Genomic DNA, 17,109 nt, shown 5'->3' on the forward strand with positions numbered 1-17,109 from the left:
ATCTGACACTTTGCTGTGCACTGTGTCAGATCAGCGATCACACAGGCACAGCAGGGAGGCTTCCCGATGCCTGCTCTGAGCAGGCGCTTGTAAGCCACCTCCCTGCAGGACCCGGATGCAGCCCCGTGGCCATTTTGGATCCAGGGCCTGCAGGGAGGAGACGCTCGGTACAAGGTGAGCACATCGCCTTGTACCGAGGGTCTCAGGGAAGCCCGCAGGGAGCACCCTCCCTGCGCGATGCTTCCCTATGCCCCCGAACGCTGCGATCATGTGTGCCGGGGGTTAACCCCTTTCTGACCTCGGACGGGATAGTACGTCCGAGGTCAGATCCCCTGCTTTGATGCAGGGCTCCGGCGGTGAGCCGCATCAAAGCCGGGACATGTCAGCTGTTTTGAACAGCTGACATGTGCCCGTAATAGGCGCGAGCAGAATCGCGATCTGCCCGCGCCTATTAACTAGTTAAATGCCGCTGTCAAACGCAGACAGCGGCATTTAACTACCGCTTCCGGCCGGGCGGAAATGACGTCATCGCCGACCCCCGTCACATGATCGGGGGTCGGCGATGCTTCTCCATTGTAACCATAGAGGTCCTTGAGACCTCTATGGTTACTGATCGCCGGTAGCTGTGAGCGCCACCCTGTGGTCGGCGCTCACAGCACACCTGATTTTCAGCTACATAGCAGCGAACATCAGATCGCTGCTATGTAGCAGAGGCGATCGTGCTGTGCCTGCTTATAGCCTCCCATGTAGGCTATTGAAGCATGGCAAAAGTAAAAAAAGAAAGTTAAAACAAATGTGAAAAAAATATAAGTTTAAATCACCCCCCTTTCGCCTCAATCAAAATAAATCAATAAAAAAAAAATCAAATCTACGCATATTTGGTATCGCCGCGCTCAGAATTGCCCGATCTATCAACTAAAAAAAAGCATTAACCTGATCGCTAAACGGCGTAGCGAGAAAAAAATTAGAAACGCCAGAATTACGTTTTTTTGGTCACCGCGACATTGCATTAAAATGCAATAACGGGCGATCAAAAGAACGTATCTGCAACAAAATGCTATCATTAAAAACGTCATCTCGGCACGCAAAAAATAAGCCCTCAACTGACCCCAGATCATGAAAAATGGAGACGCTACGGGTATCGGAAAATGGCGCATTTTTTTTTTTAGCAAAGTTTGGAATTTTTTTTTTCACCACTTAGGTAAAAATTAACCTAGTCATGTTAGGTGTCTATGAACTCGTACTGACCTGGAGAATCATGTCAGGTCAGTTTTAGCATTTAGTGAACCTAGCAAAAAAGCCAAACAAAAAACAAGTGTGGGATTGCACTTTTTTTTTTGCAATTTCACCGCACTTGGATTTTTTTTCCCGTTTTCTAGTACACGACATGCTAAAACCAATGATGTCATTCAAAAGTACAACTCGTCCCGCAAAAAATAAGCCCTCACATGGCCAAATTGACGGAAAAATTAAAAAGTTATGGCTCTGGGAAGGAGAGGAGTGAAAAACGAACACGGAAAAATGAAAAATCCCAAGGTCATGAAGGGGTTAATGTGCCGGGGGCGGTCCGTGATCTCTCCTGGCACATAGTGCCGGATGTCAGCTGCGATAGTCAGCTGACACCCGGTTGCGATCGACCGCTATGACGTACTATCCCATCTCTGGGAATTAAAAGTCCCAGGTCACCTTGACGGGAGAGTACGTCAAATGAGATTAAGGGGTTAAAGCCAGTGGGGGTTAAATGCAGTTTTCCCCCCACTGGCAAGCTGGTGTTGCTGCACTGCTGCTGGGTCAGCTGATGTTGCTGGTGACCACTCCCACATCTTTTAAAAGGTCACCTGATGCATCAGCTGACTGTTGGTGATACAGGTCCTTTCTGGAGACCAACCTAGCAGGAGCAGCTCTCTGGTGTCTGCCAAGTCTGGCTTTGTGGTGCAGTTGGGGGTTTAGCTCAGGGCTTAACAGGAGATAGGGACAGGTCGGTGACTTGGGCCTCCCTACCTTCAAGGGTACCCCCAAATTAAGTAAAGACAGGGCTCGCCCCAGCCTGAGGGGCAGTTCAGGGGCCCAGGTTCCTCATCGCCTGTCTTCCCATTACTGCCCTGTGACACCTATAAATCATTGTGCTCGGCTTTTTGCGCTCTATAAGGAGCTGTCCACAGACCGGACTGCATGTACATGTGGCAGGTTCCCGCTTCTCCTGACAGTGTATGCATCTTTTTTAGTGCATTAGGAAACCAAGATAATTAACCCCTTCCTTGTAGCATATCATTGCTGTCATCACACTTTCTTCACATTTATTATCACACCGTGACTCTAATCTCGCTGGCGGTTGGACGGTCCCTCTGTTCTTGTAAAACCCTCCCTACCTTACAGCTACACCCTTTTAAGCTTCCGAAACAGAAAGTAAAACTGGAGGTCGATGGTGACCTGAAAGCTTTTCAGAGTTCTCAGAGCCCAGACTCAAATGAATCTTTGTTTGTTTGTTTTTTAAATCCAGAAATCGGCTTTCTTCTCCCATCTGCTACTAATGAGAATTAACTTTCCACTTAAGAAAAGTCTTCAAGATGGATCAAAAGATTGCTCGCAAAAGAGCTGTTTACCCCAAAATGCCTGCGCCCCAGCTCTCCAAACAAGCAAAGGATTTTCGTGACACTTGTGTCGGCCTCTCCGTCCTTATTGTATCTTTTGCCATTACACTGTGGTATTTATATTCGCCACGCTACGACGCCCTGATAGACATCGCAGGTAAGAAGCGTAAAATGTATGTGTAGATTGAGGGACTAAGAAGAGTTCAAAGGGTTTGTACCAAGTATATAGTTTTTTTTTTTTTTTCACGTGACAGGGGTCACTGATGGGCAGATTTCCTGTGCGATTGCCAGAAGAGCGTGTTAAATTCCGCTGTCAGAGTTGGACAGCAGCATTTAACGGGTTAACAGCCGCAGGATGTGGGCTTTGGCGATGAGGGTGTCTGACAATGACGTATTATTACTTCCACCCACACACCCCTCTATGATGACCTCACAAGGGCCCAGTTGTGGGCTGGACTCAGCCCTTCATAATTTTAGGAACTCCCAATTTATGCTCTTAGAGCGATCACCGAGGGGCGAGACTGATGTCGTCTTTTCTATTGGGATTTTAGCTACACTTAGAAACCAAACATGGCTTACCTGCTGGTAGTTATATGGCCTCTATGGATTTGGGGCTTCTTGGCGGGGGTTATAATTATGAGAAAATGTGTATTTTTGGCCTAGTTATACCAGTGCCAACAATGTATGTCTCATTAATATTGGATGTATAAAAAATTCAATATTCCATATTTTCTCGCGGAGCCATACTGTCTTCTCTCTTTGTACTGCCACTGTGGCTACCTGTAAAGGGTGTCAGATGCTCTTTGATCCATTCCAGACCCTAATAATACTCTCTCATTTTAATTAATCTTCACATAGTCACTGCCATTTTACATAAAGACAGGTTTGATTGTAAGCTCCCATCTCCTCAGGAGAAATGGTTGATGAAAGAAAAAATGGAGGGGGAATATGAGGGACCTCAGGGACTTTTACTATTTTCTCTGACAAGTAGTTAATATTAAAAGTCCTTTATTGGTGTACAATAGGTAAGTGGTGGCAAAGAAAAAGAATATATATGCATGAATTTATAAAAGTGAACCAAAATAGGTCATATTATACAGTAAATGTTGCTGTACTCATATCAGAAAGCAAATATCCAGGTTAATGTTCTTAGGGTGCCCAACATACATAAGAGATAATACTAAAGCAGCAGGTATTAATTCATAAAGATATGGTGTAACGTAAAGATTAAATGATGGCCGCAGTGTAGACTATAAAGTTCAATACTTACTAAGCGGACCATGTGTGGTGTTACTATTGCACATATCCTTAGACCTGTGAGTGTAGATAAAAATCTTGCACATGCCCTATGTGTCAGGTGTGCATTGTCCATCACAACAATATTCTACATAATGTAAATACCTGGATGTTTTTGAAGCCCAGCAGACAGTAAAGCGCTCGCGCCGACGCGCGTTTCAGTGCGTCCTTCATCACCCCCTGCACAGGTCTAAGGGTATGTGCAATAGTTTTCTGTTTTTCCCCAATTGATCTGTCCAATTTGTCTTCAGCAAATATACATGTATCACGATGTGGGTGATACCCTTTACATAATGTAAGGTGTCATTTGCATATTTCTTGGTTCAATTGTTTAATAATGTGAGTAGTGCACAGAAGAGAATAAGTATAGGTTAAGATTGAATGTGTTAAGCATTGTAAGTGTAATATGCTTAGTGTATAGCAATGTAATGCATAGTGTTTGTGAGGCCATCTGCTGCCCATCAACAGACAGCAAGGTCAGAAGTAGTTAAATGCTGGAACTAGCCCACGAGGGAAGGGGGGTTAGTAATAGGGAAAGGACTGTGCTTGCTGGATAGAGTTAGAGTTTGGAGAGTAACAAGTGTGCAGGCTACCAAGGGGTGATCCACAGCTAGAAAAGACTAGACTGGAACGAGGAATAGCGAGATCCTAATGAAAGTTATTGACAAGCCTGAGTGACCTTTAAGAAGGCATTATGCTAGTGCCGAAGGTAGTGGACCTAAAGACGACCGAGCGTGGGACTGGTATGGTCCAGACCGGTAGATCCAGGGCTTCCATAGCGATAGGACACGGAACCGCTGAGCGAGTAGGAAGAAACTCGCTGATCGGGACTGCATCCTAAAAGCTGGGTTGTGGTAATGTACAGACAAAACAGATAAGCTGCAGAGCCCTGGAGTATCCTACAGAGGAAGGATACAGTGGTATGAAAAGGCTTCTTAGGCTTATTTCACACTTCCGTCGGTACGGGGCCGTCGCAAAGCATCGGCACGACATACTGACGGACGTTGTGAAAATTCGGCACAACGTGGGCAGCGGATGCAGTTTTTCAACACATCCGCTGCCCATTCTAAGTCCCGGGGAGGAGGGGGCGGAGTTCCGGCCGCGCATGCGCGGTAGGAAATGCAGGATCCGATGTACGAAAAAACGTTCCCTTGAAAGTTCTTTCGATACGACGGTCCGCCAAAACACGATGCATCCAGTGCACGACGAACGCGACGTATGGCCATACGTCGCGATCTGTCGGCAATACAAGTCTATGAGCAAAAAACGCATCCAGCGGGCAACTTTGCAGGATGCGTTTTTTTAACAGAACGACGCATTGCGACGGAGGCCAAACGACGCTAGTGTGAAAGAAGCCTTACCGTGAAGGAAATGTACTTACAACTGTAAACGCTATCCCTTGTACATAACCCTTATCATGTTCTTTAAAGTCCCCATGTTTGAACGGAAGTCTCCTTTATTACTCTATGGAATTCGTGGTCCTGGCCAGCCAACACCATCTGCTGAAGGTGGCCTGTCATGATTCCTCCTCTCAGCGAGTAATTATTATGCTGTCCTATGGAAACTGGGTCATGCTGAGTTGTCAGTGTTTTGATTGGACAGCCGAGCTGTCCAATCTTGTAATTGGCATGCTGAGCTCCCAGTGCTTTGATTGACAGCTTAGCTATCTGTTCTTTGACTGGGAGGTGCAGGATGTTCTCCAGGAGTTCTATGTTCTGGAGATTGCCCGAGCTATCTAAATGAGCTGTCTAGCCCTGATCCCTACTAGAAGTACACTGTGTGCAGAATTATTAGGCAAGTTGTATTTTAGAGGATTATTTTTATTATTAATCAACAACTATGTTCTCAATCAACCCAAAAGACTCAAATATCAAAGCTTAATATTTTTGGAAGTTGGAGTGGGGTTTTTTAGATTTGGCTACCTTAGGAGGATATCTGTTTGTGCAGGTAACTATTACTGTGCAGAATTATTAGGCAACTTAATAAAAACCAAATATATTCCCATCTCACTTGTTTATTTTCACCAGGTAAACCAATATAACTGCACAAAAAATTTAGAAATAAACATTTCTGACATGCAAAAACAAAACCCCCCAAAGTTAGTGACCAATATAGCCACCTTTCTTTATAATGACACTCAGCAGCCTCCATCCATAGATTGTCAGTTGCTGTCACGCCGCGTACGGTGATAAAGGGGCAGGACGGCGTATTTGGAACCCGCACCTGTCCCTGCCACTGGGCCCTGGCTAACCCTTATCTCGGGGGTACCCTTGAAGGTAGGGAGACCCGAGCCGCCAGCGTATCCCTGTCTCCTATGCAGACCCTATAGTGACCCCCACTCCCCCCCCCCCCCCAAGAGTGGACTGCACCAGTGTAAAACTATAACAACAAACAGGAAAACAAACAAAGAAAAGGAAAACCAAACTTAGCTTATTTCTGCAAGAAACAGCACAACAGAGGGAAACACCAGATTGAACGGACTCAGCAGAAGAACAGCAGTTCCCAGCTAGATCCTACTCCTGGCTTGGTCGCTGAAGAATGAGCTAACACAGACAGTCAGCTGATAAACCAGGTGACCTCTTAAAGGATGGAGGGAGTGGTCATCACAAGCATCAGCTGAGCCAGGAACAATGCAGTAACATCAGCGGCCACCGGGGGGGGGGGAAGAAACTGCATTAACCCCCGATGACCAGAACTGAAGCAAACCAGATCTGCCACAAATCCACAATTGGATCGTGACAGTACACCCCTTTCAATGAGGGGCCTCTGGACCCTCAACAATGGACCTCACCAGCAAACAACCTACTGTGAGAACGTCTCGATTCACCAGAGTTCACCTCCTCAGTCACCTGACCCTTAGGTTTACGGTGGACACAGCACATTGGAGATGACAACGTAGACGGCACAAATCTCCAAAGCGCCGACCTGTGGAATGAATTGTGTATGGGCATTACAGAGGGTAACTCCAACTGGTAAGTCTTCGGACCGACAATGGCTGACACTCGGTATGGCCCGATTACCCTCGAACTCCAGACTCCAGTTCCACACTTCCATCTGATCTTTTTAGTGGACACCCATACGTACTCATTCACACACAGGTCCGGACCTGAACGTTTATTTTCACACATGCATCTGCCACAAGATGGTGAACTCTTTATAGAACCGACAACAGAGACGTCCCCCTGTGTCACCAAACTCACACCCCCACAATGCACTGAGGGAACCACCACTGTCCTCCGACCCCTCCTCCTAAGAGGTCTCTGACGTATCGGGTTAGAATGTAATGAGGGTAGAGTCTTGCCCATACTCCCTTCAAACACCTCTACTGCCCCCACAGGAAAAGAAGGGGTAGGTTGTAGAAGGACGGCAGAGTTCGTAGCTCCTGGACAGCAGTCCTTACATGACTGACCCCAGCTGACTACTTCTCTGGACCGCCAGTCTATGACCGGGTTGTGTTTACTCAACCAAGGGAGACCTAAGACAATGGGAGTTGGTAAGTTCTCCAAGACGTAGCACGACAGGAACTCTTCATGACAAGCCCCTATATGCAGATGTATCTTGTCAACGACTTGGGTAATGCTCCCCTGGCTGAGCGGGACAGAGTCAATGGCCTGAACGTTTAGGGGTCTAGCTAGCGACCTACTCATCAGGCCATGGTTCTGGACAAAATGAGCATCCACCAAATTGACTCCTGCTCCACAGTCCACAAGCACCGGAATATTCTCAGTTACCCCACCTACCACCACCTCAGCAGGTAAGGTACACTGAGACGAGAAAATGGAGGAAATATACACTCCCTGGTCGCTTCCTTCCACACAACCAGAGGGACGCGGCTTTTTAGATGGAACAGGTATCTTGGCGCGAGCTGGGCAGACATTGATAAAATTACCAGTCTGCCCACAGTAAAAACATGCCCCCACACCACGGCGAACCTCAGACAACCCCGTTTGGGAAGTTACTCCTGTCCCTGCCACTATAAGGGCCCTGGCTAACCCTTATCTCGGGGGTACCCTTGAAGGTAGGGAGGCCTGAGCCGCCAGCGTATCCCTGTCTCCTATGCAGACCCTATAGTGACCCCCACTGCCCCCCAAGAGTGGACTGCACCAGTGTAAAACTATAACAACAAACAGGAAAACAAACAAAAGGAAAACCAAACTTAGCTTATTTCTGCAAGAAACAGCACAACAGAGGGAAACACCAGATTGAACGGACTCAGCAGAAGAACAGCAGTTCCCAGCTAGATCCTACTCCTGGCTTGGTCGCTGAAGAATGAGCTAACACCGACAGTCAGCTGATGAACCAGGTGACCTCTTAAATGATGGAGGGAGTGGTGATCACAAGCATCAGCTGAGCCAGGAACAATGCAATAACATCAGCGGCCACCGGGGGGAAGAAACTGCATTAACCCCCGATGACCAGAACTGAAGCAAACCAGATCTGCCACAAATCCACAATTGGATCGTGGCAGTTGCTTTATCTGTTTACGACCAACATTGCGTACAGCAGCCACCACAGCCTCCCAGACACTGTTCCGAGAGGTGGACTGTTTTCCCTCCCTGTAGATCTCACATTTTATGAGGGACCACAGGTTCTCTATGGGGTTCAGATCAGGTGAACAAGGAGGCCATGTCATTAGTTTTTCTTCTTCGAGACCTTTACTGGCCAGCCACGCTGTGGAGTAGTTGGAGGCATGTGATGGACCATTGTCCTGCATGAAAATCATGTTTTTCTTGAATGATACCGACTTCTTCCTGTACCACTGCTTGAAGAAGTTGTCTTCCAGAAACTGGCAGTAGGTCTGGGAGTTGAGCTTCACTCCATCCTCAACCCGAAAAGGTCCCACAAGTTCATCTTTGATACCAGCCCATACCAGTACCCCACCTCCACCTTGCTGGGTCTGAGTCGGAGTGGAACTCTCTGCCCTTTACTGATCCAGCCTCTGGCCCATCATCTGGCCTATCAAGAGTCACTCTCGGGGGCGTGGCTTGCTGGGGATCAGGAGTAGACCTGCGTGACAGGAGCTCCTGAAAAATCCCTTATTATGAGTGGCAATATTCTTACTTTTTGGGAAGAAACTGCGTGAAACTTTATTTAAAGAGATCAAGACCAAGACACAATGGAAAAAACGGCTTTTAAGAAGGCACAAGCAACTCAGGGACACGCGGCCCCCAGCCGTGGCCTAGCTGCGGCCATGCACAAACAAAAGGATAAGAGGCTGCACTCATCGGTGCTACCAAGCCCCAGACCAGATCCATCTACAGGTGGGCCCCCGGGCAAGCCCCTGTCCACAACGACTCCCGCACTGAAATCTGCAGGAACCCCCGGTAATTCTATAAGAACCGGAGCTGCCACTGCAAATAGGCCCAAAGCCGCGGCCTCGCATAAGCTGGCGAGGCCGAGAAGCAGGAGAGGGGAGGAAACCCCACCCATAGACCAGCGCACATCTCCGCCCACAGCATGCGGCGGAACCGCCCCCAGAAAATGGAGCAGCAACCGGACAGCAGAGAGGACACCGGGTGAGTCGGCGCTTCAAGCTACATGCGCCGCGGGACCCTCCGATCACAGCTCCTGGGCCGGTGTGACCCCCAGGAACAGACCTGGAGCTGCGGCGCTCAGCAGGCCGGAGAGAGGAGGCGGAGACAGAACCACGCCCACAGCTTCGCCCACAACTAGCAGCTGTGCCGCTCCTGGACGGAGGAGAACAGACGCAGCTGCGGGGGAGATATCAGGTGAGCTCTCACAATGAGCGACACCTTTGCTAAGCCCCTCTGGCCCCTCTGCCTTGGCCCCCCGGTCTGGAGCAGCACCCAAACATTTAGCAGCAGCTGCGCTTGTGCCGGCAGGGAAGGGGAGCAGGAGAAGGGAGGAAACCCCGCCCACTACTCCACACACAGACTACAGCTATGCAGCAACTAGGGAGGCAAGGAAACAGGCTACCACCCGAGCACTAAATTATGACGCCCCAGAGTTTGTGCCCCATTCCAGTCCCCAGATGAGAGAGGGGATTAAAGACAACTGCTCAAATATATCGCCTGCCAGACCAGAAGGTACACCACAACCAAGTATTCACCCACAAAAAGCACAATCACAGAGCCCAATTGTCTGTTCCAACCAGGGGGGGGAGAATCCCACCACAGAATCATCACGCCCTCCCCCTGATACAGAGGAATTGAGAGCTACACTGGGACTTCCCACTGAATTATAGACAATTTGATGAGGAAATTCTGTGACAGTCTTAACAGGAAAATGGAGGAACAATTCTCACTCTCTTTTAATCCGCCAAGCACTGGATCATCTTGTACTGATATAGCATCAGAGTCATACATAGAAGACGCGTTGACATCCATTGCGGAAAGTCTAGATTCCTCCTCGTCCTTATCTTTCTCAAGATCTTCCCTCTGCGATCACTCTCCACTAACACACGATTCATACGAACCCTCTGTGCACTCTTCAGACAGCAGCATGGAGGATTTTTCCCCTGGGGGATGTGATATACCCCATTCGGATCTTTCTCCTACCCCTCGTATGTCCTCAGCCCTACTAGAAAGTCTGCAAAGAGACATAGACTCACTTAAATGTAACTTGGCGACTCTCAAAGATCATAGACGTAGAAACAACGTGAAAATTAGGGGTGTCCCGGAGTCTGTTAAAAACTATATTTACAAAATGATCTCTAGATTCTTTCCTGAAGTCAACGAACCCAACATTATAGAAAGAGTCCACCGAATCAAAAGACCTATGTCCCATCAGATGTGCTAAGAGACATTATTGTCTCATTTTTCCAGCCTAGGTTAGGGGTAAATTGTTTGACCTCTCCTCCGAAAAAAGCTTTCTGTTCTCCTCATATGGCCACCTAACATTCTTCAGAGACTTGTCTAAAGAAACTTTGAAAAAGCTACGTGATTTTTCATCCTTCACACGGGAACTCCGGAGGTCCCATCTTGCTTACTCATGGTCGCCTTCCTCTACTCTTTTGGTGAAACTTTTGTCCGGTACTGTACATATCGCAACACAGGAGGAGGGTATGGCCTTTTTACAGCGACATGGTCTGAATCCTTGTAGAGCCTCCATGGGTCCTACTTGACTTCCAGCCCTGTCCTCTACTTAAAATCAAATATCCTTCTTACACTTATAGGTTACAATTGTATTTCTTCCCAATGATTAGCTTTGATATCGAGCCAGACTTAATTGCTGCCCACAAAGTCTCAGGATCACCCAAGGGTGTTCCCGTGCAGGATAAACTACCAGGTACTATACATTAAGCATAAAGGTCAAGACGGGCATTCACACTCTAATACTTGCTGATTACTTGATATTTACTTAACAAATCTACAAAGCACTACTTACGCCATTTTTGTAGCTTACCTTCAAATGTTCATTTAGCGAATTTGTACAAAACATTACCCACGTCAGTTTTATAGCCTACTGCGTCATTTTATTTCAAGACAGTACTAGATGTTTATTTAGCGAATCTCCACAAGGCACTACTTATACTAATCTTATAGCCTATTATGTTACTTCATTTTAAGCTATTATGTTTATACCAATCAACTATATGTTCGCCTGTCTTCCCTACAAGGGCTGCGTCCCTTGCTTTACTCAGACCAAACTGTAGCCAATCCGCACTCTTATATGTGTTTTGTTTGTTTTCTTTTCCCCTCTCCCATATCCCACCCCTTCCCTTCCTCCCCACCCATGTTTTCCCTTCCCAGTTAAATATTGTTAAAACCAATAAAAATATTGGGAAAAGAGTCACTCTCATTTCTTCAGTCCATAAAACCTTTGAAAAGTCAGTCTTAAGATATTTCTTGGCCCAGTCTTGACGTTTTATCTTATGTTTCTTGTTCACAGGTGGTCGTTTTTCAGCCTTCCTTACCTTGGCCATGTCCCTGAGTATCGCACACCTTGTGCTTTTTGTTACTCCAGTAACGTTGCAGCTCTGAAATATGGCAAAACTGGTGGTAAATGGCATCTTGCAGCTTCACGCTTGATTTTCCTCAATTTATGGGCAGTTATTTTGCGCCTTTTTTGCCCAACACGCTTCTTGCGACCCTGTTGGCTATTTGCAATGAAACACTTGATTGTTCGGTGATCACGCTTCAAAAGTTTGGCAATTTCAAGACTGCTGCATCCCTTTGAAAGACATCTCACAATTTTGGACTTTTCGGAGCCCGTCAAATCTCTCTTCTGACCCATTTTGCCAAAGGAAAGGAAGTTACCTAATAATTAAGCACACCTTATATAGGGTGTTGAGATCATTAGACAACACCTCTCCTCATTACAGAGATGCACATCACCTGATTTACTTAATTGGTAGTTGGCTCTCAAGCCTGAACAGCTTGGAGTAGGACAACATGTATAAAAAGTATCATGTGATCAAAATACAACGTGCCTAATAATTCTGCACACAGTGTAGTTTGTGGTCCTGGTGTTTGCCTGATTCTGTTGTTCTGAGCTTCTCCTGCCTTACCCTGGACAGTGTTCTGATTATCTCTTTATATTTTCCTTTTGTTTTGATCCAATATCTCCTGGTATTTTGTCCCTTGGACCATGGCTTGACTTGCACCTTTATCTTTTCTCTTGGTTATCTACGTGCTCTCTTGGTACTGACCTGAAAGGTCTGACTTCTCTGCCTCATCATCTGTCTGTGAGTAATGACTAATGTCACAGGCCTACACAAAAACAAGGCCCATACAACACTAACTCCCTGCCAGTGTAAGAGGGTGGTGCTGTTATGGACAGTAAGGAACACGCTGTCACTTTAAGAAGCTGCACCCCCTTGTCTGGCGTGATGGAATGTTCTGCTTCTCCCCTGCAATAATGATTGTAATGAACTAGTCTGCGCAGAGTGCAGGTGTGGAGCTGGAGCAGCGTGTGTGAGCTGAGGCTTCTGCAGAGAGGACTTTTTGTGCTGATTGCTGAAAGAGAGAAGAACTGTGTCCTGATATAGCTGCAAGAGAGCCGCAAAGATACAAAGAAAGGGACTTACAGTTTCCAGGAGCATCCCTAGGATCCAGAAGCAAGGAGAAGACCACGTGTAACAGAGCTGACAGAAAGCCATGCGCACCACCATATTGGACTGCTGACCCCCCGTTCCCCCCCGGGACTGGGCCTGATTCTCCATCATCACCCTGAGTTTGTTGCTGTTTGGTGCACCTGTTAGGGCCTAGTGTAGGCTTCAATAGTCAGTACACGGGAGCCGTGTGGCCTGCTTAGTTAAGGCCAGGGAGGTTATACGTAGAGTAGCATCATCACTTGTTTGTTGTTTATATTTGCTTGTTAGATGTATTTTGAGTCTGTAATAGTGGTAGCACCGTGCTATTTTACGGAAAAGATAAAGTTTATTACTCTTGTAAATTGTCTTTTGCCATTGTTTACCCCTGTTTGCATCTTCCTCATTCCCTTAATTCCTTGCCTCCCAATAAATCTACCCTTTGTTGTTTGCACCTCATCTTGTGTACAGACCCAGTGTCGGACTGGGGTGCCAAGGGCCCACCAGTAACATTTACTTTGGGGGGATCCACTTTTCACCTGCATACAAATATTACACTACTCTCATTCACAAATTTACCTATATCTCTATATATAATAATAAACTAGGTTGTTTGGTTAATGAGTGATGAGATGCTGCTTTTTTCTGTACAGAATAAATTATGTGAATTATGCCAAGTGCTACCCATATAGTGGGGTTGGGGGCCTGTGACTGAACTGGGGCCCAGCGGGGGCTTCCCCTGTTCCCCTATGGGCCAATCTGAGCCTGCCTGCCAGGACCCATTCTTTCTTGTAGCACGCCGCGAAATTACAGGAAAAGACCAGTGCCTAGCCCGTGACTACTGCCCCAAGCCACGTTACACATGTTCAGGCTTTTGAACATCTTTCAACCTCTTCAGGTTTCCAAAGAAGCCAAGTAGTTAAAAGAAGTGACCTGACCATTCTTGAGGTATTTTTCGCCCTGAAAGCGCTCGACAACTTTAAATGGAAGTAGGGCGTCTTTATGAGAATTTTATCAGCGTTCTTGTTTCAAAAACCGCTTAAAGGGACTCTGTCACCTGAATTTGGAGGGAACAATTTTCAGCCATAGAGGCGGGGTTTTCGGGTGTTTGATTCACCCTTTCCTTACCCGCTGGCTTCCTGCTGGCTGCAATATTGGATTGAAGTTAATTCTCTGTCCTCCATAGTACACGCCTGCGCAAGGTAATCTTGCCTTGTGCAGGCATGTACTACGGAGGACAGAGAATGAACTTCAATCCAATATTGCAGCCAGCATGCAGCGAGCGGGTAAGGAAAGGGTGAATCAAACACCCGAAAACCCCACCTCTATGGCTGAAGATTGTTCCCTCCAAATTCAGGTGACAGAGTCCCTTTAAGGTTTCTGCATTGTTGACTGGAATTATAAATCAAGTGTTTGAAAATTAGCAGTAAAAAATTAAGCGCTACACAAAAAAACTGGAAAAGTGGCAAAAAAAAACATTGACAAAGCGCCCAGGAAACTACAAAAAATGCATGATGCTTCATATCTGCAAAATGTCGGAGTGAAGGAGAGTTTCCTGAAGCATTGTCTGCATGAAAAATGTATGGTTTGGGCCACCTGAAAAAACCATATGCACATGCCCTGATTCTCATGCTTATGTATATTTACTTTATTTATTTCTTTTTTTAGCTCTAAAGAAGGACTACCAGGACAATGTATTCGGGCAGCACTTAGTGGAGCTTGTAGTCCTTAAGGCCGTACCTGACTTCTTGAATAACCCCAACCCTAAGAAGCCACTGGTTCTCTCCTTTCATGGCTGGACTGGTGGTGGCAAGAACCACGTCAGCCAGACATTGGTCAGGAATATCTACCCGAGAGTGGATAAAAGGAAGAAGTGTGTACAATCTTTTGATGTTGCATACCATTTTTCCCAGGAAGAGAATATAGTGAAGGTAAGAAGAAGCCTAAGAGTATGTGCACACAACGTCTTTCATGCTTGGGTCAACCATCAAGTTTTTGTTTTGTTTTTTAAGTGGAATCAGCTTCAGGACACATCACATCAGCGTGTTTTTGTGTAGTTTTGAAAACCTCTTCCTTTTTAGACTTCTTTATTTGATTTGTGGTGTCTTCAGTTTTAGCCAGATTGGTATTCGGTGTGTGTGGTTCCTGCAGCCATTCCTGTTGGAGTGGAAGACCGCCCTTTGCTTGTGACTACCACATATGTTAACATTAATTGAATAACAGTGTTTTTAGATTACCGTACTTTTTTGTATGGAGCTCTTGGTCACCGTATGTTGGTATTCGCCATGTGTGGCACTGTGTAGTATAATATTACCCAGTGTATGTGTTATGTAATTATAAAGATGAACCTTAGGACCATTATTTATCACTGATATTTGGGAACCATACTGTGGGTTGCTTATAATTACTGTATTACTATACTCTATGGATGCAAATAGAGAATGATCTAGATTTTATTAAAAAAAAAGTTTAAAAAATGTTTAAAAAGGTAAAAGAAGCTCTACTGATCTCATTGATGCCCTGAAACTCCCGTTCCAATGTTGTCCAGAGTACTGATTCAGGGACATATTACTGCTGCAGCCAGTCACTGGGTCAGATATCACCACTGCGACCAGTGATTGGCTCAGCAGTCACTTCCTGTCTGTCGAGAGGGACCAGGAAGTAGAAATCAACAGGAAACCCGGGAAGAGCTAGATCATGAATGGCAGAGGATCAGTGAAGCGATTATCACTTTTATTTTTTTTTTTTTTACCCTACTGGGGCATAAGACTGACCCTGCTTCTATTACTTGATAGCATTTTGTTGTTGTGTATACTTATAATATCTCGGGATTACTGCTACTCAACCTGAATGTTTTCTTTGGGGAAAAAAGGACCAGAGAGAACTTCTGAAAAGTTTTGCAATGGGTTACAAAGTTATTGGTGACCTTGTTTCCAGTAGGGAAAAGTTGAGGTCACTATCCTCATTGTTACTTCCACAATATGCATCTGACTTAAGGTACCGTCACATTAAGCGACGCTGCAGCGATACGACCTGGCCGTGATTGTTGGTAAGTCGCTGTGTGGTCGCTGGAGAGCTGTCACACAGACAGCTCTCCAGCGACCAACGATGCCGAAGTCCCCGGGTAACCAGGGTAAACATCGGGTTACTAAGCGCAGGGCCGCGCTTAGTAACCCAATGTTTACCCTGGTTACCATTGTAAATGTAAAAAAATAAAAACACTACATACTTACATTCCGGTGTCTGTCACATCCCCCGGTGTCCGATTCCCTGCACTCCTCCTGCATCCTGTGTTAGCGCCGGCCGTAAAACAGAGTGGTGACGTCACCGCTGTGCTCTGCTTTACGGTCGGCCGGCGCTGACACAGGATGCAGGAGGAGTGCAGGGAAGCGGATGCCGGGGGACGCGACAGACACCGGAATGTAAGTATGTAGTGTTTTGTTTTTTTTTTACATTTACAATGGTAACCAGGGTAAATATCGGGTTACTAAGCGTGGCCCTGCGCTTAGTAACCCGATGTTTACCCTGGTTTTCCAATGAAGACATGGCTGGATCGGCGTCGCACACGCCGATTCAGCGGGTGATCCAGCGACGAAATAAAGTTCTGGCCTTCTAGCTCCGACCAGCGATCTCACAGCAGGATCCTGATCGCTGCTGCATGTCAAACACAACGATATCGCTATCCAGGACGCTGCAACGTCACGGATCGCTATCGTTATCGTTCTAAAGTCGCTCAGTGTGAAGGTACCTTAAGGGTGTTACCCACGTGGTAGTGGAACCACTGCGCCATGGTCCGTATTCTGTCACGCGTCCCTCACGTATGGACTGTCCTATGCTCAGCCTCATGAGAACGTTGCCATGTGTGGGAAACTGCATGCAGATATTACTCGAGTCGTACCTGAATTCTTCTAGTACATCCGTATCCACAAGACAAAGAGTCAGAGAGTAGATTACTTGGCAGTTTATTTTGCCTTGAAGCAAATCACGGTCCACTAGGTAAAAAGACAATTCCTTTGCCAGGTCAGAAAGTATGTCTTCCCACGATGTTCCAATTACAGAAAAAACACAGACAGGAAGAGGCACTGGAACTAACCGGAAAGGCAAGTCTCCACCCAGGTAATTAACATATACACATATACATGCTGAACACCAAGATGACCACTGGGTGGCAACAAATCATAACAAATAAGAATACAATACAAACCGAATGCATTTACAGAACAACTAGGA

The 17,109-nt window shown here is 46.4% G+C and overlaps 1 protein-coding gene across 2 annotated transcripts in view; it reads left to right on the plus strand.

The window, feature by feature from the left end:
- The first annotated feature begins 2,408 nt into the window (after positions 1–2,408).
- LOC138662463 (torsin-1A-like) overlaps positions 2,409–17,109 on the plus strand; it is a 28,088-nt gene continuing 13,387 nt past the window's right edge. The window contains exons 1-2 of one of the 2 annotated variants that reach the window (XM_069748139.1): positions 2,409–2,748; positions 14,548–14,810. In XM_069748139.1, the coding sequence (XP_069604240.1) occupies positions 2,568–2,748; positions 14,548–14,810 (444 nt within the window). In that variant the 5' untranslated portion in view covers positions 2,409–2,567. Of the gene's footprint in view, positions 2,749–8,861; positions 9,617–14,547; positions 14,811–17,109 lie in introns of those variants that run through there. The other variant, XM_069748138.1, reaches the window with a different exon arrangement.

This window comes from Ranitomeya imitator, chromosome 2 (genome assembly GCF_032444005.1).
Source record: "Ranitomeya imitator isolate aRanImi1 chromosome 2, aRanImi1.pri, whole genome shotgun sequence".
Lineage (NCBI taxonomy): Eukaryota > Metazoa > Chordata > Amphibia > Anura > Dendrobatidae > Ranitomeya > Ranitomeya imitator.